The 19,493-nt window shown below is 26.3% G+C and overlaps 7 protein-coding genes across 7 annotated transcripts; 4 read left to right on the top strand and 3 right to left on the bottom strand. All coding sequences in view use genetic code 12, as the record gives it.

Moving 5' to 3' along the window:
• Positions 1 to 935: 935 nt before the first annotated feature.
• On the top strand, positions 936 to 3,074 carry KGF54_002009 (uncharacterized protein; the record flags this gene model as incomplete). Its single annotated transcript, XM_051762442.1, has 1 exon — positions 936 to 3,074. One exon carries the CDS (start codon positions 936 to 938, stop codon positions 3,072 to 3,074), a length of 2,139 nt encoding a protein of 712 aa, XP_051620521.1.
• Positions 3,075 to 4,928: 1,854 nt separating this feature from the next.
• CEK2 (Cek2p) lies at positions 4,929 to 6,152 on the top strand (the record flags this gene model as incomplete). Its single annotated transcript, XM_051762441.1, has 1 exon — positions 4,929 to 6,152. One exon carries the CDS (start codon positions 4,929 to 4,931, stop codon positions 6,150 to 6,152), a length of 1,224 nt encoding a protein of 407 aa, XP_051620520.1.
• Positions 6,153 to 6,251: 99 nt separating this feature from the next.
• On the bottom strand, positions 6,252 to 9,407 carry ADP1 (putative ATP-dependent permease; the record flags this gene model as incomplete). Its single annotated transcript, XM_051762440.1, has 1 exon — positions 6,252 to 9,407. One exon carries the CDS (start codon positions 9,405 to 9,407, stop codon positions 6,252 to 6,254), a length of 3,156 nt encoding a protein of 1,051 aa, XP_051620519.1.
• Positions 9,408 to 9,833: 426 nt separating this feature from the next.
• Positions 9,834 to 10,244, top strand: KGF54_002006 (uncharacterized protein; the record flags this gene model as incomplete). The annotated part of the gene is made up of 1 exon (XM_051762439.1): positions 9,834 to 10,244. One exon carries the CDS (start codon positions 9,834 to 9,836, stop codon positions 10,242 to 10,244), a length of 411 nt encoding a protein of 136 aa, XP_051620518.1.
• A 195-nt stretch (positions 10,245 to 10,439) lies between these two features.
• KGF54_002005 (bifunctional AAA family ATPase chaperone/translocase) lies at positions 10,440 to 11,780 on the bottom strand (the record flags this gene model as incomplete). Its single annotated transcript, XM_051762438.1, has 1 exon — positions 10,440 to 11,780. One exon carries the CDS (start codon positions 11,778 to 11,780, stop codon positions 10,440 to 10,442), a length of 1,341 nt encoding a protein of 446 aa, XP_051620517.1.
• A 247-nt stretch (positions 11,781 to 12,027) lies between these two features.
• Positions 12,028 to 15,921, top strand: KGF54_002004 (ubiquitin-specific protease; the record flags this gene model as incomplete). The annotated part of the gene is made up of 1 exon (XM_051762437.1): positions 12,028 to 15,921. The coding sequence occupies one exon, from the start codon at positions 12,028 to 12,030 to the stop codon at positions 15,919 to 15,921; it is 3,894 nt and encodes a 1,297-aa protein (XP_051620516.1).
• A 120-nt stretch (positions 15,922 to 16,041) lies between these two features.
• Positions 16,042 to 17,493, bottom strand: SFL1 (Sfl1p; the record flags this gene model as incomplete). Its single annotated transcript, XM_051762436.1, has 1 exon — positions 16,042 to 17,493. One exon carries the CDS (start codon positions 17,491 to 17,493, stop codon positions 16,042 to 16,044), a length of 1,452 nt encoding a protein of 483 aa, XP_051620515.1.
• Positions 17,494 to 19,493: the final 2,000 nt, after the last annotated feature.

Below are 19,493 nucleotides of genomic sequence, written 5' to 3'. Positions count from 1 at the left end.
TGATGGGGATAAAGCTGTAAACAAAATGCCCTCAGATTGATTAAGCTCAACAAGACCGACTACAATCAACGAACTAAGTGAAGTATAAGGCGTTAAGTGTTTTAAGGTCAAGAATTAGCATGATTATAAAAGTATGAAAGATAGCAAGTTTAAGGACCGATTATAATTATTATTGAAAATTCTAATCATTGCAATATGCAGAACATAATGATCATTGGTAGATGATTGATATACAGGTTGAGATTCAGATCTATGCATTTAAGTTCAAATGTGGTTTATTTTTTGGAAAAAAATGAGATTTATTTAGTGTATATAACGGAGTTTTTGCCAAAATGATCAATTCCATTGATAAACATCAGCGCTGAGGTTACAAATTATCATTCCTGGATGCAGTTAACTGTTTTAGCTTGTTCGAATCAGAATTGGTTCCATAGCTTGAAAGCTAAGAATATTGATTAATTTGAAAATATGCTGATTTAGTATTAAAAGCAGCAATTTAATGGAGTTAAAATGATTATCATATATGACTTGAAGCTTATTCATACGGTTATTTGATCTAAGAACTATAATATCTGGAGCGAGCTTTTGTTCAAGTTTTTATTTAGCTTTTTCAACTTTTTGTAAACTCCAAATTAGTTGTCATGATTAAGTACTTAACGAGATAAAGGAATTTAGATTCATGTTTTGACTTCTCCCTTGGAACATTACTTAAAATATTTGATTTAAAATGTGCCGTTTGGTAATTTGATGTGGGGTATTTAATTTTGAAAATCATTTCTGAAACATGTTTTGGTAGCTTTAAATAAAATCACGTCTAAATTTGATAAAAATTAAAAAAATGGCAACCAAATTTTTTTTTAATATGTATAACACACTTTTTTTTCAAACAACCAACTTAAAATATTTGGTATTACACCTACTACTATATATCAAATATGAATATATTTTTAAAATTACCTAAAGAAGTTTTAACATTAATTATTAAATATATCAACAATGATAAAACACTTGAAATATTAGTTGGTGTCAAACCACTACAACAATATGCATTGCGTGAAAGATATTCCGATTTCAAAATAAGTACAATTGATGGTTCTCAAAGAGATGGATCAGCTCAATATGTAAAAGATCTATATTACAAGTTCAAATTCAAACCTACGAAGATTTCCGGTAAAATTGATGATATCAAAGAGTTAATTAAGTCCGAATCAGTTATTAATGTACCTAAGAAAAGGAAAAGAATAACCCGGTCAAGTTCTAAAGAAGTTACAAGGTCAGTAGTTGATGTTAATTATGGTGATGTTGAGTTTGAATTGCTTTTAGATACATCAAATACTTTTGCCGAATTAAAATCAGTATGGGATAAAATTAACGTGGTTGGAATTCATATGGGAAGAGGAGGTGTGTTTGATCGTTCAGATTTTTACACAGGAAATGTCAATTTCAACGAGGAGGATGTACATAATTTTATAAAAAAATTAGAAACAAGTGAAATAAATTCATTGACTACTTTTTATCTGAGATTATTCAATTTTCCATTTCCCGAATCACTTAAAACTTTAACATTGTATAAGCAAAAGAATAAATCACAGAGAATCGACTTAAGAAATTTGAATCAACTTGAGCAATTAAATCTTGAAGGTTTGGGTGTTATGGAATCATTAGATGAACTTAAAATTCCAGAAAGTGTTAAAATATTGGACATAAATACATGTGAAATGAAATATTTGAATAATTTGAATCAACTTATTAATTTAAAAGTACTTACTATCAAACATTGTGGTAATTTTATTGGGTTTTTACAATGTTTGTTCCCAGAGTCATTAAAAGAGTTAACATTTTTTAACACAACTTTAAAACATAAAATTAATCAATTATTCAAACAAGTTGAAGATGGTACAAATGATGAATTTAAAACTTCAGATTTTTCAAGCAACGGTGAATTATTTATTATTAATTCAAAATTTAGATTTCCTTCAAAACTAAAAAAGCTTCACATCCATGGGAGTAATTGTTTTGCTTTAGAATCTAATGAAAGCTTAACATCCCTTGATGACTTAAATTTAGATGGTATGAAGTTATTAGATTTAGCAGGTATTTTTGCAGGTTTGTCCAATAAAATGGAAAATATAAAAATTGATAGTTGCAAAATAGCTAAAGTTGTTGGTGAATGTAAATTTCCACGTTCGAAACAAATTACATTTTCAAATAATAAAATCGAAGCTCTTTTTGAAACAAATTTAAATCAAATGGATTATTTAGAATTCTTAGATTTCATGTTTAATCAGTTAGATGTACTTTATGGACGTCCGATAGTCAATCCAATCACGTTTTTTAATTATGATTCAACATTTGTTGACAAAGCATCAGGTAAACAATCAAAAAAAACTACTAAAAGTAGCAAAAGTATTGAACCTTTTTCTGTAACACTCAACATGCCAAACTTGGAACAATTGATGTTGCACCGAGAAACATATTTTTCATGGGAAAGAAGACGTAGTGTTTATCAGAATGATTTTTCAAATTTATCTCAGATTTCATTAGCTGGTTGTGGCAAATTAACAAAATTTGAAATGTCTGGTTTAGGTTTTAAAAATTTAAATCTTAATTGTTTTCCAATTTCATTAAAATCCGTTTATATTCACGATTTTAGTTTCAATACGATTATTGGTATATTTAGTACATTAAATAATTTAAGGGATTTAAAGTTGAGAAATGTTGATCTTAGTTATTCAATGTTATCAAACCAAACATTTCCAGATAGTTTAAAAAAATTAGATTTATCTAACAACAGACTTGAAGATTTAACTTGTTTGTATATATCAAATTGCAAAAATTTAACTCGTTTAATTTTAGATGGAGTAACTGGACTGAAGGAACCAAAAGGAGCAATTGAATTGAGAGATTTATTTTTAAAACTTAACATTGAATCAGATGATAATCTTGGAGTTTTAACAAATTATTCTAATAAAAATATATTTAGAGTTGTAGATGGTGTTGATGTTACAAGAGGAAGTGGTTCAAAACGAAGTTCAAGAGCAAGACCAAGAGATGATGATCCAGCTTACAGATAAAGAGTTAGTAGTCAGACTCAATGGTATTTGTTCTCATTTGTTCGTTTCAAACTTTGCTGCTATATGTTTTTTTATTCGTAATTGCATTGAATGTGCAACTATGGTTTCGATTTATTAAATTTTTAGCTTTATTGAGTACTATTTACAATCTAATCAAAGTAATAACTATTCAACTCTCGATGACTTAATCTTTTAGTGCTTCTAGAGTTTTCATTTAATTTGTAATTGTTGATACTATATTCAGAAAATCTTCACATTTTATAATTACGAATCACAATTTATGTTTTGAGTCATATGAAAACTCTAGAAAAATATCGTGCTGAGCTTAATGATGATCCAAAGAAACTTAGCGCTTTCAAAGCTTACAAAGGTATAAATAGTAATGTGCGTGATATTAAAAGCCAAACTATTTAAAAGATATAAAGAATTACTTATGCTTGGTGACTATAGTCGCCGCAGAAATAGTTTTCCTTTAACTCTTTAGTCATTTAAATTTGTCAAATATATTACACGATCTGGAAGTGCCAGTACAATTTTCAATTAAGTGTATTTATCTCATTGCCATAATAAAGAAAGGCTTAAACCTACTCTCTTTAGCATTCCTTTTTCCAATTGTGGTTCTAGACCAATAATTTTCATTAACCAAAGAAAAAGCTTCTCTAGTCCTATATATTATTTATTTTTTGTTTCAAGATTATATGATATGAAGGAAGTATAATAATCACTATTCGTTTTGTGACATATAGTCGAATAAAACAGGAGCTGGTTATTTTATAAAAAAAGAAGAAAATTATCAATATTTTAACCTTTAGTATATGTTAAAGTTGTTATGTAAAAGTAGTTTCGTTTCTTGAAACAGATAAAAATAATATTTACATCTTAAAACCAAAATTACACAAAATCTCAGAAGATTAAATTTTCAATCGTATCTCTAAATTAGTTAATAATTCACAAAAATGGACTAATTTAGATTAACAATCAAACCTTTTGTTTAAAAATGATGTTTCAAGATTATAAGCTTGAAAATCATATGTAATTTAATTGTTTTTTCAAAATAACCTTAAAATTTCATTTGTCAAATAAGAAGTCATTTATGAAGTTAAAATTTTCGAAATCGTAAATGCAAACTAGTTAGAATGCAAACTCTTCTACTATACTTATAAGGAGGTTATGAATTTAAAAATGAAAATTAAAACTGGTTTATATAATATTTATTTTGTAACTTTTGAATGTGAAAGTATATAAATCTTTGTATTGTGATCTTTCTTATACTTTTAAATCAATAGCAATAATAAAAAAAATATTATTATTATTATCAAAAAATTAAAGTTTAATAAAAATGAGGCGAAGATAGAGAAAGAAAAAAAAAGAAATTTTTATATGCAAGTAATTAAATAAATCTGAAACATGAAATTAGTACTTGAGAACAATAAGAATTTAATAAATTGAAATTAAGGAAATATGAAATTCATCCATCACCTCCTCATCTATATTATTGTTATTATTATTATTTGGTTGATTAGTTTATATACAGTACAATATATAGAGTATGATAATTTAAATTATGAAACAAAGGGGGAGATCATTTACTAAACTTATTATAAAATATTAATGAATCTTTGTACTTTATTTTTAAAAGAAGTTAAGTTTTAAACTTACGATAAACTTTAGTTTGCAAGTTTACAACAATTTATTATTCAGTTTTCTCTTACTTTCAAATACGGTAAACATCATAGATTTTTTTCATACATTCAATTCTTCGTCATTTTCTTCAGTTCAATAATATAAATAATAGATTCATTTCTTATTAAATTTGAAAACTTTTATTTCACGGATCAATAAATTACCTCAAAAATGACTATCACTGCTGTTATAACAAGAAATAAAGTTTCTAAACAAGCTGATCAACAACCACAAGCACCACCACCACCACAACAACAAAAACAACCTAAAACTCAACTGAGAAAAATTGTATTTAACATATCTCAAAATTTCAAAGTTATTAAAATATTAGGAGAAGGAGCATATGGTATAGTAGCGTTAGCAATTCATTTACCAACAAATACAAAAGTAGCCATCAAGAAAATCGAACCATTTGAAAGATCATTATTCTGTTTAAGAACACTTAGAGAAATTAAATTATTAAAAAAATTTTCCAAACATGAAAACTTAATCAAATTATATGATATTCAAAAACCAATTAATTACGAAAATTTTAATGAAGTTTATTTAATTCAAGAATTTATGCCTAGTGATTTACATAATATTATTCAAACACATATTTTAAATGATCAACATTTACAATTTTTCGTATACCAAATTTTAAAAGGTTTAAAATATATTCATTCAGCTGGTATTATACATAGAGATTTAAAACCATCAAATATTTTAATAAATGAATTCTGTGATTTAAAAATTTGTGATTTTGGATTAGCTAGAATTGATTTAATTAAATATAATAATAATTTTCAAACTATGGAAATAAATAATAAAATTTCATTATTAACTGAATATGTTGCTACTAGATGGTACAGAGCTCCTGAAATTATGCTTAATGCTTCAAATTATTCAACAGCTATAGATATTTGGTCAATTGGTTGTATTATATTTGAATTATTGACTTATAAAGCTATTTTCCCAGGTTCAGATTATATAAATCAATTAAAATTAATTTTTGAAATTATTGGTACACCAAATGATGAAGATTTAGAAATTATAAAATCAAAAAGAGCTAAAAATTTTTTGAAATCATTACCAACAAGACACAAGATTAATTTTATGGAATTTTGTGAACAACATCCTTTAAGAAAATTAAAATTACAAAATGTTTCAACTGAAATAAATCCTTTATGTATTGATTTATTAGAAAAAATGATGTTATTTAATCCTGAAAAAAGAATCACAGTTGATGAAGCTTTAAAACATCCTTATTTAGCAAATTATCATGATCCATTGGATGAACCAACAACTACATTAATTCCATTACAAGAATTTGAATTTGATATTGAAAAATCAAATTTAAATATTGAAGAATTAAAATTACAAATTTTTGAAGAAATTATGTTAAATAAAAAATAATAAACATTAAAATATCCATTTTCAATTCTTTTTTTCTTTAGTTTCATAAGAAAGTCTATTTATATAATGATAATATAAAACATAACATTACAACTACCTCTATCTCTTTTCAATTGTGAAATAATATAAGAAAATATATCCTAATACCAAGAAAACAACGGATAATCCACCTAAGTAAGAAACGTCATGCCAGAATGCACCAACTTTGAAACCAAAAGTACTTAATATAACAGCACCTGGTACTTCAATAGATAATCCAAATTTCTTTTCTCGCAACATTAAATCTTTAACTTCATTTATTGAAAGGGATTCATAAGCATAATGGAATACTGATATCCATTCTAACCATTTTATTTGCATATTTAAATCTTCACTATTGATGAATAATCCAGCAAATAACAATGACAATAATAACAACAAAACTCCAATCATGGTTGATGTGCCTGGTTCTTTTATTAATATACCAACAATCAACATCTCTATTGAAACGGCAACATTAAACAATACCAACACTAATATAGATTTTAAAAATGCATTATGTTCCATAGTTAATCCAACTAATGGATAAGCTATACTAATCAACAAGATTGGTGGTAATACTCTTAAAGGTATAATGTCACATATAATCTTACTCAAATAATAACTTAAAGGACTATAGTAGTTATTTGCTCTTTCCCTAACGAAAATGATTCTTTCAGTTGCAAATGAATGTAATCCAGTTAATGAACTAAAACCAAAAAATGCCAAAATAAAGAAAAAGAAACCTAATCGATTTTGGAACCCACTAATATCATTCTTAACATCATAGTATAAGTATCCACAAAATAATCCAACCAACATACTTAACAAATAGTGAGCAAATAATAATCTTGGATTTCTATACAAATTTTTAAAAGTTCTTGAACTTAATATTGCAATTTGTTGCCACATGGTTGCTTTTTTGAAAATATCATGTTTTCTTAAATCAAATTCTTTTGGATGTTCTTTGCCTTCATTTATTTCATCAATTAATTCTCTAGCTAATGAAGATTCAATAAATAATGAATGTAATTTATTTCTTAATCTTAATAAAGTTTCTTCTTCTCCAGTTTCTGTTTTTCTTGAACCGATAATATCAGTATTATATTCATCACGATGAATTGCAAAATGTTCCCATTCCTGAGTTGTATCTACTTGACTTGATGATCTATTTGTTATAAAATCATGATGAGCATCAGGTATATCTGAGTCATGTAAATCTGTTGATGTTGCTGTAACTATATTTGAATCAGCATTTGATACTTTGACTATCTTGTTGTGATCAACTGTGATATCAATTAAATAATCAGCTATATTATAACCTAAAGGACATTTATATCCGTTCTTTGTAAAGAAGTCATTAGCTTTTATCATATCACCAGAAAAAATTAAATCACCATCACTTAACAATATTAATTTATCAAATAATGCAACTATATTACTTCTTGGTTGATGAATAGTGAATACTATAGTTCTATCATAATCTCTTGATAATTTTACCAAACAATCAATAACGTTTCTTGCATTATATGAATCTAATCCAGAAGTTGGTTCATCCAAGAATAAAATAGACGGAGAGGTAACTAATTCACAAGCAATTGAAACTCTTCTTTTTTCACCACCGGAAATACCTCTTTTGAAATTTGATCCAATTACTCTATCTTTTATACCAATAATTCTTAATTCATTTAATACTTCCAACACACGAGCTTGTTTTTGTTCAAATGACATTGATCTTGGTAACCTTAATAATGCACTATTCAAAACTGTTTCATAAACTGTTAAAGTTGGAATTAAATGATCTTCTTGATCAACAAAACCCACAATTTCTCTATAATGTTTTGTGTCTATAACATTCCCGTTAATATATATTTCTCCAGATATAGTACCATCTTTATTTTTACCAGCTAATATATCTAATAAAGTAGTTTTACCAGCTCCTGAACCACCCATAATGGCTAAACATTCTCTTGGTTTAACCAACCCAAATATATTATTCAACACTTGTTGTTGTTCATTCTTGTTATCTTTGTTGTTAACCTTATAACTAATATTTTCAAATGATAAAGTAGTTGGTTCAAAATTTGAATTCATCATTAGATTTGAATCAACAGGTATCGATTCATAACCATTTTTACCAGATTTTTTAAATAATGCAGATTCATTAATATTCCTCAAGATTGTGACCACAAACAACAAGCAAACTAATAATACACCAATAATCAGGAAAATATTACCTAAAGTTAATTTTGGATCTTGAGGTAAATCATAACCAGGAATTTCAGATTTATGAACACATTCACCAGATTTACATTCTAATGTAATAAAAGGATCTCCAAAAACTGATTGAATTAAATCATTCATACTTGGTTCTGAAAATCTACATTTTTTATCATTTAATTCACAAGAAAAATCTCCTGGTCCCTTTATAGTTTCTGTTAAAAATTCTGAAATATCAATACTTCCTGCTTCACCACAAAGCATTCTATCTGGTAAACATTTACATGCTATAGTTTCACAATTATATTTTGTTTGATTTTTGGCTAAATCATAATCTAATTTACATTTATTTAAATCACAATAAAAACTTTCTTTTTGATCTATCCAAAATTGAAAATTACAATTTTCGGAAGTTTTATTACATGAAAAAGTAGCTTGTGGAATTTTACCATCTAATATTTTTAATATTTTATTATTTGTAACATTACACATTTGATGAAATTGATTTATAATTATACCTTGTTTATAACAAGTTCCTTTTATTCCTTCTGGCATAAATACATCACAAACATCATCTCTTTCACATAAATTACAATTTATACCAGACCAACCTGATTCACATTTACATAATTGATTATTTTTTCTTATTGGTCTTTTATTATTTCCATGTGATAATGATCCACATAATGGTTCAGAACAATCTAATCCTCCATAACCTGGTTGACATTCACACATCCCCGTGAATGTATTACATGTTGAGAATTGAGTACATTCAAAATTTGGTAAGTTACAATTAAAACATGGTGGACATTCTTTTTCATTATCTTGATCTTGCTTATATTTCTCAAAAATTGAATAATCTAATTCATATCTTTTATTTATTATTGAATTTTTTTCTGATTTTTTAATTAAAGCATTAGCTAATTGTTTAGAATCTTGAACTTTTATAGTTGAATCAATTGCATTTGTAAAACTTAGTATTGAAATTGATATTGATATAATTGACAAGAATTTCATAATATGAAGTACACAAACTAATTAGATTCAGTTAATAACAAAAAGCAATTCCACTTCTAATTATATCCTCGATAATAATCAGTTTAATAAATTAATTGATATCACTTGTCAAAGATAAGATTAAACTTTGCCCTTGATTCTAATTTTGGTACGGATAAATTATAAATTTGACTTGCTTTAATTAAATTCTAAATTTCTATTAATATTCTTATTTAGGTAGTATTATTTGTATTTATAATTTATTACATAAGAATTATATTTTTATTATGTAATAAAAGTATGATAATTACGTAATACATGTTTTATCAGATCTAAAAATTGTTTACAACCAATCTTTCAATCGATCAAGTATTTTAATCAATTAATCAATTAATTTAATCAAGAATTTATTAACTGACTGAATTGCCTCATTGAAAGATATCAAAAATGGCGATCAAAAAATCATATAACCCAAAATCATTTACGAAACTACTAAATTCAAAACTAAATACAAATACAACCAAGGGAGGTATAAATATAGATGATTTAAAGTTTAATATTAAAAATGATGATAGTGATATGTTAATATATTTAATTTATTTATCATATATTAATGATTTAATTAATGATTCTAAAAGAATTGGATTATCTAGTTCAGGTTCATCGAGTAATAATAAAGATAGTGGCAGTGGAATTAGTGGTACAACTGAAACTATCACTGAAAGAGATAACAGTAAAGATCTAGATTATCAAGATGATAAGGATGAAGAATCTTTTGATGATGAATCTGATGATATTAATGAAACAACTTTGGATTTAGCTGATGAATCACTTCATGAGAAATATAGAGGATTATAAAAAATTGGTGGTATTTTTACAACCAAAATTTTAATGAGATTTGATGATTATGAATTGCAATGATATTAATGACTAACTTTTTAATTATGAGTGTATGTACATTCTATATAATACAATTTTAAAATTTCTATTTACAATATTATGTCTTTTTTTATAAATCTTTTGTTGGTGTAATTGTTAATTATTGTTCTTCTCTTAAAATACCGTGTTAGGATCTTGTAAAGTTTCAATCATATCGATAGAAGCTTTTGGATCTCTTTTATTATAAACAAATAATCCTTGTAGTTGAGCAGTACTTATATTTTTTAGGTTTAATTTTCTAAATTTTGCAATAAATTCTTCACATAATTTATCTTCATTTTCATAAAACCTTAAAAACATCTTGCGTATTTGATATTCTGTTGCATTATTTATTAACACTTTAAAATCAACTCTACCTGGTCTTAATAATGCAGGGTCTAATCTTTCAGGGTGATTCGTTGTCATAAAAGTTATACACTCTTCTGCACTTGCTACTCCATCTAATGCATTTAATAAACCTGAAAAAGTAACTCCATTATTAAAACCTTGATCATTTGATTGTTCTCTTTTCTTGTTAAAAGCAGCGTCAACATCTTCTAGCAACAATATTGATCTATTAGGTATATGATTCATTAAATGATTCAATCTATCATCAGTTAAATTATTTTCTGATAAATTTAATATACAAATATTATAATCTAATTCTCCAGCTAATGCTTGTATGAAAGAAGTTTTTCCCGAACCTGGTGGTCCATATAATAAATAACCTCTTCTATACGGTATACCTCTTTTATGATACCATTCTCCACTAACTAAGAAATCTTTTACATCATTTAATATTGTATCTGCTATTCCTTCATCTAATATAACTGATCCAATTAACCTTTTCGATCTTGGTTGACCAAATGGTCTCCACTCTGGACCCCAAGATGTGAATATAACTGTTTTACCTTCTCTTGCTTTTAATGCCATTGCTTTCGCTTCATATAATAAATCATTAAACAAATATCTATCTCTGTATAACGTGGTTAAAGTAACTGTTTCAAAAGGTGTACCATTAGTCATATCTAGTAATTTCCCTGATCTTTCACGATTAACTAACATAAATGCCCCTTTGTACCGTATTAAATGTTTCCCAGGTCCAGGAACCAATGAAAAGTTGGTACTTATAGCTCCATTATCATGAGTTATAACATTAGTCTCAACAGATAAATGTCTTGAACTTCTTTTTTTATGTTTTGACATCCATTCTAAAAACCATAAATAAGATTTATCCTTTGACGGTATCTCTAAATCAACTAACATTTGTCTATATAAAAACCCTGAACTTTTTACAATTCCTGATCTTGCTAATGCTAATCCTGTACCTAATAACATTAATCCTCCACCTGCTGCAAAATATGGATTATTTTGTATAACTTCTTGAAAAGAAGATGATACTAGGCCAGTGATTGATCCATCTGATTTGGCTTTTATTTTTTCAAAGTCTATAGATGGTGGTTGAGGTGATGACATGACATTTGGATAATCGTTTCTATAATATATCTATGTGATGTTTGAATTTAAATTGTGAAAAATTACGTCGTAATATTAATGTAACTCTCTCTCCAGATTTATTGATAATACATTTCTTTTTCTTTTGTTAACTATTTACAACCAAATAATTATTAATAAAAGCAACCACCATTTATACGACCAACCAATTAGTATTGATAGCATTTACCCTTCGAGAAGTGTAGAGGGGATAGTATAGTTGTTAAAAATGTATGAAGGAGATCCAATAACGGATCTTAATCAACAAGATCAACAACAGCAACAACCAACGAATGAATCTACAGATTCAGAAAACAATTCACCATTAACTTATCAATCAAGTACTAAAACAGTTTCACAAGAACAACCACCAACTCAATTAAAAAGCAGGAATTCATTTAGATCTCCAGCTGATTCGTCAAATTTGATAATATCAAATGAAACAAGTAGTAATAGTGATAAAATTATCGATGATCAAATTCCACAGCCTCCAATTTCAAATTCACCACCTCAATATAATGAATCACAGCTAAAGACTAATGAGTTGAATCTACTAAAAACAAATATTGCATATACAGACTTAATTACCTACCCTTATAAAACATTAAATAGAATATTAGATGATATAAAATGGTCAATACCAATGTTACATAAATTCAATTATAGTCTATTAAATAACAAACCAATTGATTACTCAAATGAGTTACAGAATTTGGTGAATATTAGTCATCATAATGATCAAACTTGGATTTTAAATGAGAAAATTGATTTCAGTCCTTCAACAGAAACTTTTCAAATAGATCAAACTAATCAAACAGTAACAATACTTAGAGGTTTGATAACGAGTAAATCTAGACCAGACCAAATAAATCATTTTAGAATTATAATATTAGAAAATGTATCAAATCCTTTTGCAATCGATACATTTGATAAACTTCAATACCATTTAATTCCAAAAAAATTAATTACTGAACATGATTTAGATTTAATGTGGGATAATTTCAACGAAAGTGATCAAATTTTGGACGATTCATACTACAAAAGTGCAAACTCACCAAACAATCAAATATTAAGAGTTTCAATTTTTAAGCCAGAATTTGATCAAGAAGAAGATTTTAAACCATTAATTGATGAAACAATAATAAAAGAAAGGTATTTATCATATATTGAACGTCATCCGGATTTGTCAAAAGATGTTATACCCACTTCTGTAAATTGTTTCCAGACTTTGATCAAGGTTTTAAAAGGACCTTTAACTTTTGATGGTCCTCAAAGAACAATAAGTTTAAAAGGTACTGCAATGGAAACCTCAATTGATGTAAATTTACTACTTAATAAGTTATCATTTACATTAAGTCAAGATAAAGAACAAGTCATCCCACCGCATCTCAATGAACTACCACTGTTGAAAGAATCATTTAAAAGAAAACTGATGGAGTTGATATTTTTTGCATCAAGATTATTAAAAGATGACACCAATAGCTTTCATCAATACTCATTTTCAGACAACATGATCCAAGTGTTTTCGAGAATACCTGAATGTGATAAAAATACAAGTATCAACAACTTCAACAGTAATTACTCAAACAGATTTCAATATTTCATAGCATTAAGTGCATCAGCATATTTCATAGATGATATAATTATAAAATGCTTTGAGCACTCTATAAGGTCAGACCCATCTAATCGTTTATATTACATTGATTATCTAAAAGATGCAAGTAATTTTTTCCAATACAATTCACAAACCTCAAAATTAAAATCATATATTAACAAATGTCAACAACTGGAAAATTTCTTTGGTTTCAAGGATTATCAACAATCTTTAAAAGATATTGGATATCCTATAGGAAATACAGTTCAAGATGATGTTTTAATTGCTATGTATAAGGATGCATATAAAAATGATCCAAAGAATTATCAATACTATCAAAATCATCTAAAAAGAATTGCAATTGCATTGAATTCTGATACTTTAAAGGAGTTTTTAGCATATGAGATAATACCAATGAATTTAGCAATTAGTGAATTAGGTATAGAAGAAATAACTGAAGATGAGGTTGTTATTACTGCATTTGAATTTAAAGTTGATGATATAATGACACAAAATATGAATCCAAATTCTAGTGAAATTATAATGTTGAATAAATCTTTAACATCTATTGCAATAAATAGAAGAAGTAATTTATTGTTGAATTACTTAGAAATAAAGTACCCAGATTATGTTAAGATTCCGGACTTGAAAAAATATACAATACAAAAATCATATGAAACTTTGAATTCAACTGACAAAACGTCAGCATTTGAAATTATAAATCAATTCCAAACAAAGTTATTATCAAATGAAGTGGATATCAGAGTTTTGAGACATTGTTTACGATCAATTGGAGAAGATAAAAAGTCAGAAATTTTACTAAGCTTTTTGAAAACTGGTAAAATTGATTCTTCATTATTACCACCAGAAAATTGGCCAGCTGGGTTGGACAATATTGGTAATACATGTTATTTAAATTCTTTATTACAATACTACTTTTGTATCAAGCCATTAAGAGAATTAATTTTAAATTTTGATGCTGATAATTTTAATTTGGATGAAGTTGATGAAAATAGAAAAATTGGTGGTAGGAAAGTTGAAAAGCTGGAAATTTTAAGGTCGAATCAATTTGTTTATCAATTACAAAATTTATTTAAACAAATGATACATACTGATAAAAGATGTGTTCAACCAAGTAAAGAGTTAGCATATTTATCATTTTTGCCATTGTCACAACCAGTCAATTTTAAAGAAAAAGAACCAAAGAAATCAGAAGTTATTGAGATTGTAGATAGTGATGTTGAAATTGTTGAGAATAATGATAACAATGGAATAGTAGAGGAAGAAACAATAATTGACATTGATAATGAAGATGAAGATATGAAAGATTCAATTGATCCTCCAGTACATATTGAAACTCATACAGTTGAACCACAAGATTTGATTGAAGAAAAATTTATTGAAAAAGTTGAAACTAATAATGAAGAGGAAGCACCAGCACCACCACCAGAAAATACAAAATTATTACCAATATCTACTGATCAAATGGAAAGTACAATCGAATTAGGCCGACAGCAAGATGTTACTGAATGTATTGAAAATGTTGTATTTCAAATTGAATCTGCATTACCACCAGACCATATAGACAAAGACGATGGTGAACAAATTGATCTAATTAAGAAATTATTTTATGGTAAAACAAAACAAACAATTCAACCAATTGATAAACCAGACTCAATAAGAGAGTCAACTGAAAGATTCAATAGTTTGATTATAAATGTAAGTGATCATCCAAAATCCATCTATGATGCATTAGATAATTATTTTAATGAAGATTTAGTTAAATTGGAGGAAGGTTTGGTGAAAAAATCAATCACCATAACTGAATTACCAGAAATTATGCAGTTTCATGTCCAAAGAGTTATGTTTGATAGAGAAAAATTGATGGCTTATAAAAGTATTGAACCAATTCCATTCAGTTCAGAAATATATCTTGATAGATACTTAGATACGAAAGATGAGGTAATTATAAATAAGCGATCAGAAGTGTTTAATTGGAAAAATCAAATTAATGAATTAACCAAAGAGAAAAATGAAATTTTACAGAAAGATGAAACCACATCATTGACTATAATTGATACTTTGATCGTAACAAAGAAGTATTTAGAAAATAAAATTATTCAAGATGATAAATTATCGATTGAATTAACTACATTACAAGTCATATCCGATGAAATTTCAAATTTGCAAAATCAATTAGTTAAAATCGACTCCAAAATCAATTTCATACAACAAAAAATATCAAATCAATTCAATGACTATCATAAAATCGGATATTCAATTTTTGCAATTTTCATACACAGAGGAGAAGCAAGTTATGGTCATTATTGGATATATATTAAAGATCCATATCAAAATAATGTTTTTAGAAAGTATAATGATGAAATTATAACAGAAGTTCAGGATTCTGAAGTTTTTAACTTTTTAGAATCAAATACTGCTACACCTTATTATATAGTTTATGTTAAAGAAGATTTAGAAAAGGAATACATCAACCCATTAAATAGAGTTATAGAAAAATGTGGATAGATATTTTTATAAATACATAAAGCATACTTTAAAACACGAACTAAAGACAAACAATTTATTAAACTAACTATGAAAGAACTGAATAACTTTTTGCAAATTCACTTTTCTTTTTATATATTTTTATAATTTTCTTTTTTTAAATTCTGGACCATTTGTAGTATATGGACTTCTAATTTTTATATTTAGTTGTTCAACACTTGGCAATTTTGTTGAATTTTCTTCTTGTGTTAAAGGTAATGAATTTGTTCTATAAAATGGAGTAGAATTATGTCTTGATGAACTTAATGGACTATATGATGAGTTTTTTCTTAACATTAAATCATGTGGAGGTTGAGGTTGTTGAGGTTGTGGTGATGAAGTAATGCAATTTTTTAAATTTGATATTGTTATTGAATCTAATTTATTATCTTCGTATAAGTTTAAAAAATTTATTAACACATTTTGTTGAATTTGATACATTGAATATAATTCGTTAGTTGATCTTTTTAAATTATTGAGTTCTTCATATATATGATCAAAATGTTTTTGTTGGTTGTTGTTGCTATTGTTATCGATTATGGATGTTCTTTGTGGTACATTAAAATGTTCATTTGAGTGTATATATTCCATTGATGGTTGTTGAGTTAATTGTTCATATGGTCCTTGTTGTGGTGGAGGTGGTGGTAATTGGGTTTGTGGATTTATTGCAAAAATTGGTTGTTGTTGTGCCACTAAGTTGATATTATGTTGATAATTATTTGATAAACTACTTGAACTTGGAGTCATTGGAGATTGTAATTTTATTGAGAATGGTTGAATATGAGTTGGTTGAAAATATGAAGAATTTGGCGATGCATCATCTTCTCTTTGTTTTGGTGAAATTTGTTCTTCGTTTGATTCATCTTTTGTAATGGCTGCTTGTGCAATTGATTCTAAATTTATAACGTTTTTTTGAGAATTAATATTATTTTTTGAAGATCTTCTTTTTATATTATTTAATGATAATGTATCCCCCTTTTTAAATAAATTTTGTGAATGACGAAACTCCCATCTATTGTTTGGTTTTTCTAAATCTGATAACGTAAAATCATTTCCATTTTTATCTTTTGCTGCTTCATTAACTTTGTGAAACCCATACATATTTAATTGCCTTATAAATGATGACATATTTGTATGTTTGAAAAAAACAGCTAAAATATTTTTATTGAATCTTTCACCATGAAATACGTAAAATGAATCTCCTTTCGGTGACCAGCGAAGATATTCTTGTAAATTATCATCATTCAACATATTATATAATTTATGAACAAATATAACTTGTGGTTGTCTACCAACTGGTGATACTGATCTATCATTACTAGTTGAGGACATATCTGAATCTATTGAATCTGATCTTACTAAGTTTCTTGGTTGTTGATCTTGAAAATTATTTACTGAGTATAATGCACTTATTGCAACTTTTGATAAATCTGATAATGAGTTCTTGTGGAAATTTGTAGTAGTAGTTGGATTTATAGTTCTTGAAGGTGAAGTAGTATTAAAATTTGGTATATTAAGTTTGAATGAATTTGATTGTAATGATAAATTTGACATAAGTAATACTGGGAAGAAATTTGAAGTATTTGGGGAAAAAGTTGATTAGTATTGCAAATTAATTTGAATATATAGTTGAAGTTGATATTATGGAAATCTGAAACAACGGAATAGCGAAATGACACAAAATTAAGTGGCTAATTTTTCTATTCTTCAAATTCAAATGATCTAAAATTTTAGCGTAAAACTGACCTAAAATAATCTAAAAATAACAAAGCTTGAAGGGTACTGAGATTTGGTAACAAGATCTGATTAACTTGACTCAACTGGTGATATGATAATAAAAAGCAGCAAAAATTGAAGTAATTTTATTAATTATTAAAAAATTGTTAATGGAATTGTAAATAGACCTGTATACAACAACGGAAGAATTCTAGAAAAAAGCAATGTTTTCGGAAATGTAACGTCAAGAATTTATTGATGATGGCAGTTGATAAATGTAACTAATAATAAAACAAACAAAATTAAATTGAGATTGTCTTTATGAATGAAAGTTGTTGATTAATAAAGTAGAAAATCAATAAAAATTTATAATGAGATTTGATTGATCTTTTATATCTTTTGCAAACTGTGAAATCTTCAAAAATCGAAAGGGAAAAATGAAATTCAAATTGATATGTAATGTATTGGAAGTATGCAATAGGACCGTAACTTAATTTTGATACGAAAGAAGGCAATTGGTTGATTTTTCCGAGTATATGAGTTGATCTGAAAAGAAATTTCAATATTTTTTAATTGTATGGAATATTCAGGTCAATAATTAGTAATTAATTTTCGATAATGTAAAACTTCTTAATTTATTCGACGATGAGTGCTGGAAAAATGAAAAACAATAAGAAGTTGATTTAAACTTTTGTTCTTTTATTCTTTAGTATCTCGAGAAGGAAGTTAAAAAATTTTTAATTTCTATTGTTAATGTACCTTGAACTTTAATTGTATAGTTTTGATTGTTATATTTATTCAATTATATGTTAATTCTGCTTTTATTAACAATATGTAGTGGTTCTGAAACTTATTCTTATCTGTTAATTTGGGATAAAATTGAATATAATAAACCCTTCTTTGTGTTATTTGTTGAATTATTGAATGGATTGATGGCTGTGTTCCTTAGTAAACCTTCTTTGTAAATCTTTTTAATGCTAAAGGTGATTTAAAGTTTGGTGTATCGTAAATGGTTATAGTTGATGATATATATATATATTAACTGAATCACGTGCTCTCCTATCGATATGAATAATTTTTAACTTTTTAAGTGTATGAAATTTTGACCACCTTATGTATGATTCGTAAGTTAATGTAATAAATTGTATTTTATTATTGATGGTGATGTGAATAATTAATTCGGAAGTAGTAACTTTAGGTTGATCCTTGATGTTGAAAATTTTTCTCTAATTTTTTCCAAATGAATAATCTAGAAAGGACTTTAATGATCAGTAATTATCAACTAAAAGATTCTTAAAACAAAAGTACAAAAAAATATAGAATAAAAAATTCTAAGAAATATATCGTCAAGTATTTATATTTAAAAAAAAATTGTAGTTTTGTTAAAAATTCCATGTTGATTATGTGAATCTACATTTGAACCCTAATTTAGTAAAAAGAAAACTTTAAAATTACTATATTAGATGTAACAAGTTAATAATAATAAATATATTTTTTCAATATACCTGTTTTGATATGTATCATATTAACAACAGAATAACAATATAAGTTTTTACCAAGGTAGTTCATTAATGAAGTATGTTGAATGTGTTAAAAGATCAAAGATAATAATTTTTTTTGAAATATTAAATAATTTTTAAGGGTATAAAACGTTACAAAACTATAAAATTTATTATTGAGTGTCGAAGATGTAAGATTTATTAAAATTAATATTGATTATTGTCATTCGAAGTTTTTTAAATGTATTGTTTTTTCACGTATATAAAAAGCTTTATTTTTTTGGATATATGAAATTACAATAAGAAACAAGTTAGTATCTGCATCCCCCGTTAAAACCT

This window comes from Candida jiufengensis (genome assembly GCF_024610255.1).
Source record: "Candida jiufengensis strain CBS 10846 chromosome Unknown scaffold4, whole genome shotgun sequence".
NCBI lineage: Eukaryota > Fungi > Ascomycota > Pichiomycetes > Serinales > Debaryomycetaceae > Lodderomyces > Lodderomyces jiufengensis.
Note: the sequence above shows the minus strand (reverse complement) of the source record. Positions and strands in the feature narration are given on the sequence as shown.